The following is an 8,833-nucleotide window of genomic DNA, read 5'->3' on the forward strand; positions in this document are numbered from 1 at the left end:
TGGTACTTTAGAGACTAAAATTTATTTGAGCATTTATTTATTTGTTAGTCTGTAAGGTGCCACAAGTACTCCTGTTTTTGCAGATACAGACTAACATGGCTGCTACTCTGAAATGTGTCCACTGGATCCCACTTGTCCACGTTTGACCCCTTCAAACAACTCTAATAGATTAGTAAGACACTATTTCTCTTTACAGAAACCATGTTGACTTTTGCCCAGCAATTTATGATGTTCTGTGTGTGTCTGACAATTTTTTTTCCTTTACTATTGTTTCAACTAATTTGCCCAGTACAAACATTAGACTTACTGGTCTGTAATTGCCGGGATCACCTCTAGAGTCATTTTAAAATATTGACATTACATTAGCTATCTTCCAGTCATTGGGTACAGAAGCCGATTTAAAGGACAGATTACAAACCATAGTTAATAGTTCCACACCTTCACATTTGAGTTCTCTTGGGTGAATGCCATCTGGTCTTGGTGACTTGTTACTGTTAAGTTTATCAGTTAATTCCAAAATCTCCTCTAGTGACACCTCAATCTGTTACAATTCCTCCAATTTATCACCTACAAAAGCTGCCTCAGGTTTAGGAATCTCCCTAACATCATCAGCGGTGAAGACTGAAGCAAAGAATCCATTTAGTTTCTCTGCAATGACTTTATTGTCTTTAAACGCTCCTTTTGTATCTCGATCATCCAGGGGCCCTACTAGTTGTGTAGCAGGCTTCCTGCTTCTGATATACATAAAAATATTTTATTACCTTTTGAGTTTCTGGCTAGCTGTTCTTCAAACTTGTCTTTAGTTTTTCTTATTACATTTTTACACTTAATTTGGCAGTGTTTGTTCCTTTCTATTTACCTCACTAGGATTTGACTTCCACTTTTTAAAAGATGCCTTTTTATCTCTCTCTGCTTCTTTAACGTGGTGGTTAAGCCACAGTGGCTCTTGTTTAGTTCTTGTACTGTTTTTTAATTTGGGGCATACATTTAAGTTGGGCCTCTATAATAGTGTCTTTGAAAAATGTCCATGTAGCTTGTAGGGATTTCACTTTAGTCGCTGTACCTTTTTAATTTCTGTTTAACTGACCTCCTCATTTTTGCATCGTTCCCCCTTCTGAAATTAAATGCCACAGTGTTGGGCTGTTGAGATGTTCTTCCCACCACAGGGACGATTACTATTTCTAAGCAGTCCTATTATAGTTACCTCTTGGACCAGCTCCTGTGCTCCACTCGGGACTAAATCGAGAGTTGCCTCTCCCCTGTGGGTTCCCGTACCAGCTGCTCCAAGAAGCAGTCATTTAAAGTATCGAGAAATTTTGTCTCTGCATTTCATCCTGAGGTGATATGTTCCCAGTCAATATGGGGATAATTGAAATCCCCCACTATTACTGAATTCTTAATTTTGATAGCCTCTCTAATCTCCCTTAGCATTTAATCGTCACTATCACTGTCCTGGTCAGGTGGTCAGTAATAGATCCTTAATGTTATATTCATATTAGAGCATGAAATTACTATCCATAAGATGACAGAACAAGGAGCAATGGTCTCAAGTTGCAGTGGGGGAAGTCTTGGTTGGATATTAAAAAACACGATTTCACTAGGCGGGTGGTGAAGCACTGGAATGGGTTACCTAGGCAGGTGGTGTGAACCTCTAAGGAAGAAGATTTCAAGGTCAGGTTTGAGAAAGCCCTGGCTGGGATGATTTAGTTGGGGATTAGTCCTGCTTTGAGCAGGGGGTTGGACTAGATGACCTCCTGAGATCCCTTCCAACCCTGATAGAATCATAGAATAAGGTTTCCTGGGCAACCTTAATTCTGTCATTTCCTAACTGTTGAGTGCTTGACTTCGCATCTTTAGTGTTCTTTCAGTGTAGCTTTTTTGGGAAGTAACTTCCCAATTTAAAAAAGAAAAAAGCTGAAGAAACAACTTCTTCACTGTAGAATCAGACTGTCTGGCCCATGGGCCATCAGCAGGATTCAGCCCTCTCCCACTTGAGCTGGCAGAGGGGACTAGTACAATTACTACCTCCAACTCCATGTGGACCTGTGCTAACGGGGAATGGCACTTTGCCAGTGGTTTCACAGAAATTTACTGACAGCAGAGGAGTCTGGAGCCTGAGAACTCCATGGCTTGATACCAGGTTTTGGGGAAGTATACTCAGTGACTATAAACCATTCTGTTCCTGTACCCCAGCTTGCTTGTCCCCCCTCTGCTCCTCCACACCGTCTGGTTCCCATAACCCCACCACCTTTTTCTCACTTGTCTACAGAGGTGCTTCTTCCTTCTACCTCCTTTTTTCCTCAGTACCAGAAGGGGGAGCACTCAGCAGGGGAGAGGCAGGCTCCCTGCTCTAGGTTCCAGTGGCATAGCCACAGTCAGGAGAAGCAGTTGCAGGTCAAGTCTTGATCAGCCCCAGCATGGAGCAGACTCACTTGGGGATGACACATGGGGGTTGTGAGGGGATGGAGCATGTTCAGTGCAGACGGAATCTAGGGTGATTTAGTGAATGTCTCAAGTCTCTAAAGTGCAAACTGAGACTTCTTCAGATGCTTGCGATTTGGCCAAATTTGGATTAATTTTTCACAGGGCTGACACAAGTCACATCCCTAACACCACACCATCTCCTCAGCCAAATTTCAAGACCCTGCTGCAAAGCATGGGGATGTCAGAGCTCCTCCTGTGAAGTGTTTTTGGAAGACTTTGTTTTAACTAACCTCCTCCTCAGAAATGACTGAACAGTTTAGCTGAAACGTCCCAGGCAAATTCAGCCGGAGGCAGACACCTGTCATGAGAAATTTCAACCCAAAGTGTTAACATTTGGCAGATTTATACACAACTGAAAAGAGGATCTTGTAGTGGAAAGTGTTGAGCAACCTTAATCTAGCTTTGCATAGAACAGAGTAGGACGTTTACTGCCCCATCAAGTCGTCCTTGATTTGATGGCATCTCTGTGAACAAGAGCGTACACCTTCCTGTGAGTGTTCTTGTGTGCGCTTTCCCTCACCGCCCCATTGGCCCTGCTCTAGAGGAGGAAACTCAGCAAGTCACCTCACCTCTCTGTGCCTCCATCAGTGTGTCGGTGATCGAGTTGGGAGTTCCTGGCTCCCACACTTATTCCTGCCTCTTAATTAGTCAGCTGGCTCACTAGCTCTGGGGGCATGGAGGTGCCTAGGTTTTGTGGGGATGGATGCTCCACTTTGTGTGCTACACACTGGGTGGATTGTTTTGACGGCTGTTTGTGTTGAGGTATGAGCCTGTCCTGGGGCAGTCCAGTTGTCCCCTCCCTGCACTTCCTTGGTACTCACTGTCACTACCTTTCCTGCCAGGCATGCCAGACTTCCTGGAGAAGCTGCACACAGCGGCTCTGAAAGCGAAGAGGATGGAGATCGAAGTGCAAGACTACATCTCTGCCAAACCCATTGAGAACAGCGGCAGCGAGGCAAAGGCAAGCATGCCCGGTGCAGAGCGCAAGAATGAAGACACCCACAGCCCTGCACAGCTTGAGTACGCCTAAGAGCTGGCTGTGCTTCCTGCGTCAGCACCCTAGTCTCTGCTCCTGGATCCACGGAGCAGGGCCGATGGGGAGCTGTGGCGTCAGTGTAGCTACTGGACCTTAGTTCAGCTGTTCTCCTTTTGACTTCAGACCCCTCCTCGCCTCTGTCTTCTGCTGCATGTGGGGAGAGGAGTCTCTCCCCTGTTTGTTTTGAGCCTTGTTCCGAGCGAAGCTTGGCCATTGAAACAACATTGTGTAATATCCTCTTTGTGCTGGTGTTTTGTCCCTGATAAGGGGATGCCCTAGAAGAAAACCTGTGCGGACAACATCTCCTCTTCCTTCCCCCTCCCCTTTGAGCTAGTGTTAGGCACAGATGCCACTGGCTCCTGAAGCTCCAGGGCAGTTCAGCTCTGCAGTGTCAGGGGCGATGTGTAAAGAACTTTAACCACAAGATTGGTGTGTTCGTCTGCAGCCAGCCCCAAACGGGTTAACGTGGGTATGGGTAGGGGGATGGGATCTGTGTTCAGTGACAGTGTGTGTGTACTGCTTTGCTCCTCTGCCATGTGAGGGGAGTGTTCCTCTGCTGGCCAAGCGCCTTTCCCCTGGAGCTGTCCTGGCCTCAGCTGGAAGTGGAGAGCTGTGTCTGGCAGGGGTTGTGGCCTTGCTCAGTGCTGCCCACTGGAACAGGATGATGGCTCCCCGGGAATCAGCACCACTGCACCTGTCACCATATTTTTGCCTGTGGTTCCCTGGTGGGAAGAATGAAGGACGCTTGGCTGCATTACTACCTGTAGCTCTGCGGCCTGGCGTGGGACAGGGACTTGGTGTCGCTTGGGCAGGGAGCGTGGATTAGGAGGCCTGGTTCAGCTGCCTTCTTACCTCTGTGGCTTTTTATTTTGATTTTTCACTGAGAGGGCCCAGCTCCTGCTGCTGTGAATGCCCTGACTACCATAACTAACAAGGGAACAGAGAACTGCCAGCAGCTGCCTCTTGTGCTGAGTTAGCTGCACCTCTCTTGTTGGATCAAGACACTCCTGCAATTATAGCTCCTACCTCTTCTCCCAACACAAGGGAAGCTGGGTATCTCCCAGGCGTACCAGTAAGGGGAAGCTGTCTAGATGCAGCCAGGATGAGGGTCGCTTGCAGCTCTTGCTTTGGTAGGGAGGGGTCTGGAGCAATCTAGGAAAGTGGTTAAACCTTAATCAATGAATAAGCTCTTGTAGCAATGGCCGAACTGCATATTGGGTCAGGCTAATTGCATGTGTTTACCCCAAAGGTTCCCGTTCTGCAGTGTAGTCCCGGTTTGGATTTAGAGGAGAAACCAAGAGTGCTCCCTGTCCTGTGTTTTTCCTGTTACCCAGAATGTACTAGCCAGTGTGTTCCAGCCTGGTTCTCCTCGTGATAAGCAGAGTTTGGGAGAGGGGCTTCTCCCCGTGTCCAGTCCTCACCCTGTGGCGGGGTGGGGAGCGCACACAGTCTAAATGCTCTTCCAGGGGGCTGAAGCCTCATGCTTTAACAGACCTAACTGCACCATCACAGGGAAGGACTCCATGAATTCTCCCATGCTATAGGGAGCTGCTGTTCATGGCACTTGCATAGTGGGGCTCCCTTCTCAGTGCAGGGAGTTGGGGGGTTAGGGCCAGAGCTTTCTGCCACCTCCCATTCGGGATATACCTGGTCCCAGAGGAAACAGAATTCTGTGATGATAGCCCTCAGTGGTCAGGTACCTCCCATCCCACTCCCTTATAGCATGCGGTTTGAAGTCCCATGTAGGACAGACAGCATGAGCCAGGTGGGCTCCCACGAACAGATCCTGCTGTGGTGCCAGAAAGCAACTCTTGCCACCTCCCCTTTCCGTCAAGGGCCTGGCTTCCGTGTGGTACAGTGAGTGAGTGGGAGGGGGCTGAACCCTCATCCAAGTGCAATTGAGGGGTGCTGTGTGTTGGAGGCCTCCTGGCTCCTCGGTTCCTGTTTGTGGCCATTGAGGTCCATTAACATAGTCATTCTGGATTTGTTACAGGTTCACTCAAACCTGGCATTTTTATGAAAGCGGATGTGTGAATAAACTTATACTGGTAAAACACGAGTGGAGTTGCAGCATCCTTAGGCTCAGAGAGGGAGTGTGGAGCTGGCAGTGGGGTTGGCAAAGCAGAACTCTCACCGTGCCTCTGAGGGCAGCTGGAAGGAGTTAATTGCCTCTGGCCAGCTGCGTCTCAAAGATATGCAGGGTCCAGCTGAGGAGGGGGAATGTGTCTTCTAAGGAACAACAGCAATTGATGCACTGTGAAGCACCCTGCTTGCCAGGAGATCTAGATACAGCCTTGTACGTGGATGGCACATGTTCTTGCATGCCAGGTGAGTGGTGTCAGTTCAGGGCAACTGCACCTGTATTCCCTCTCCATGATCTGGAAGGATACCCACTCTAGGGTCCCAGCTGTCCCTTCTTGGGCAGAGACCTGCCTACCCCTCTCTCCTGAGTGGGCTTTTCCCCTCCCTGCCAGCACAGTTCCCTGCCTACATTGCACAGAAAGCCAGATGGCCATTTCTCCAGTTTGTCCAGATCATTTTGAATTTTAATCCTGTCCTCCAAAGCACTTCCAACCCCACTCAGCTTGGTATCATCTGCCGACTTTAGAAATGTACTGTATGCCATTATCTAAATCTGATGAAGAAATCAAACAGAATTGGACCCAGAACCAATCCCTGCGGGACCCCACTCGTTATGCCCTTCCAGCATGACTGCGAACCACTGATAACTGCTCTCTGGGAACGGTTTTCCAACAGTTTTGCACCCATCTTATAGTAGCTCCATCTAGGTTGCATTTTCCTGGTATGTTTATGAGAAGGTCATGCAAGACAATATTAAAAGTTAGTCAAGATATACCTCATCTACTGCTTTTTTTTTCTCCCCCCCCCCCCCCCCCATCCCCCAAAATCCGCTAGGCTTGCTACTCTGTCAAAGAAAGCCATCAGGTTGGTTTGACACAATTTGTTTTTGACAAATCCATGCTGGCTGTAGCTACCTTTTATTAATGTCTAGGCATTTGCAGATTGATTTAATTGCTCCATTATCTTTCCAGGTACAGAAGTTAAGCTGAGTGTTCTAGGATGCATTTCATCAGGATTGTCCTTATTTCCCTTTTTATAGATTGGAAGAGGGCAAATCTAGTGCCAGTCTTCAGAAATCTCTCCCATATTCCATGACTTTTCAAAGATAATGGCTAGTGGATCAGATATCTTCTCAGTCAGCCCCTTGAGTATTCTAGGATGCATTTCATCAGGCCCTGGTGACTTGAAGACATCTAATTTGTCCAAGTAACTTGTAACATGTTCTTTCTCTATTTGATCCTACCTGACTTTCACTATATTAGATGTCCAGTCACCACCAACCTTCTTGGTGAAAACTGAAAGGAAGTCATTAAGCACCTCTGCCATTTCTACATTTTCTGCTGTTTTTCCCTCCCTCATTGAGTAATAGGCCTGCCCTATCCTGAGTCTTCCTTGGGGAAAACTCCAGAAGAAATTCACAAGACCTTCAATCCCAAGAATGATTTCACATACCTGTGCTGCTTCCTTTTCAGTGAAGAGAACCAGTAGTGTGAACAGAAGTGAAGTTTCTGTGCTTGACCCCTCTAATGCTGTAAAGATCGTACCAAATACTCATTGCACTGCTCTGTTTATAATTGTTAATATTAGACAAAGGCAGCAGCAAATGAAGTTGTATTAGCAGGATTTTGTTCCCTGTGCATGTGTAGAGGTTTTTTTGAGTATCGTTTTAAATCCTAAGATTGAGTTTTTGCCAGTGTAATCAGTACATACAACCCTCCCCATGAGGTAGTACCTCTTTGGAGGTGTTGCAACATGTGTTAATAGGCCTAATCACAAATTTTGCACCCCCCCCCACCCTATGACACAATGGGAATTTTTGTAATTTGTATTAAGCCTGTGTGTGCTTCAGTTTTGCCTGTATGTGGTAGTGTTACTGAATGCGTGGACAAGGACTCTACTTTCAGTGCAAGCTCAGAGGCATAAAACAGCTTATGTTGACTAAATTATATCACTGTCTACACTACAGCCTTGTCCTGCCAATGTAAGTGCCTTGCTATACCCGCGTAAGCCTTATGCGTGTCATGGAGGTGGAGTTAGGGCCAGGTAGTGGCTGTGTAGATGGCATTTCTTACGTTACCTGAAAGCCTGGCTCATGCTGCTGCTTGGTCTCTACTCCAAGCAGGCCTACCACCTAGTATCCCAGCTTGGGTTCTCACCTGGGCTCTCTGCTGGGAGCCCTGCTGCCCCCAGGGTTATGGCTCCACACTCCCCCCTGGGACTCCAGGTGGCCCCTAGGCACTTTGGTCCCTGCTCTCCATCAGATGCAAGAAGCCCTGGGCATCTGCCCACCTGCTCCTGGCTGGGAGCAGGGAGTTTGAGGGGGTGCAGCTGGACTCCCACTGAGAAGCTACACAGAGCGGAGAGACCTGGCTTTCAGCCACCCACACACGCTGTTCCTCTTCAGTTGGTGGAAGCAGCATTGACAGAGCCTGTAAATCGACCTAACGGGTCAATTTAAGATTGTGGTGTAGATATGCCCTAAATGGGTCATTGGAAAAAGACTGGCTGAGCCAGACCCCCTCTTAGTGGAGAATTGATGATGGCAATGGCAAAGTGAATCAGCAGGGCCCTGATGCCTTGCAAACAAGGAGCCAGAGGCAGAGGGATTTTCACTACCTCTCAGGAGGGAGGCTGAGCCCCATTCCTTTGCTGGAGAACAAAGGATCATAGAATGGCAGGGACCTTAGGAGGTATCTAGTCCAACCCCCTGCTCAAAGCAGGACCAACACCAACTAAATCATCCCAGCCAGGGCTTTGTCAAGCCTGACCTTAAAAAACTCTAAAGAAGGAGATTCCACCACCTCCCTAGGGAACCTATTCTAGTGCTTCACCACTCTCCTAGTGAAATAGTGTTTCCTAATCTCCATCCTAAACCTCCCCCACTGCAATTTGAGACCATTACTCCTTGTTCTGTCATCTGCTACCACTGAGAACAGTCTAGATCCATTGTCTTTAGAACCCCCTTTCAGGTAGTTGAAGGCTGCTATCAAATCCCCCCTCATTCTTCTCTTCTGCAGACTAAATATCCCAGGTTCCTCAGCCTTTCCTCGTAAGTTATGTGCTCCAGTCCCCTAATCATTTTTGTTGCCCTCTGCTCCAATTTTTCCACATCCTTCTTGTAGTGTTGGGCCCAAAACTGGACACAGTACTCCAGATGAGGCCTCACCAATGCCAGATAGCGGGGAATGATCACGTTCCTTGATCTGGTGGCAATGCCCCTACTTATATGAG

At 47.7% G+C, this 8,833-nt stretch overlaps 1 protein-coding gene across 3 annotated transcripts in view; it reads left to right on the forward strand.

The window, feature by feature from the left end:
* Positions 1 to 7,548, forward strand: part of STARD7 (StAR related lipid transfer domain containing 7) — a 40,311-nt gene extending 32,763 nt beyond the window's left edge. The window contains exons 8-9 of one of the 3 annotated variants that reach the window (XR_007772275.1): positions 3,327 to 5,848; positions 6,642 to 7,548. Coding sequence is in view for 2 of the 3 variants with exons in the window: in XM_050937517.1 (XP_050793474.1) it covers positions 3,327 to 3,514 (188 nt within the window). In the remaining variant the exon portion in view is untranslated. Of the gene's footprint in view, positions 1 to 3,326 lie in introns of all 3 variants that reach the window. The other 2 variants (XM_050937517.1, XM_050937518.1) reach the window with 2 other exon arrangements.
* The last annotated feature ends 1,285 nt before the right edge of the window (positions 7,549 to 8,833 follow it).

The sequence above is a fragment of the Gopherus flavomarginatus genome, chromosome 2, assembly GCF_025201925.1.
Source record: "Gopherus flavomarginatus isolate rGopFla2 chromosome 2, rGopFla2.mat.asm, whole genome shotgun sequence".
In the NCBI taxonomy this organism is placed as follows: Eukaryota; Metazoa; Chordata; order Testudines; family Testudinidae; genus Gopherus; species Gopherus flavomarginatus.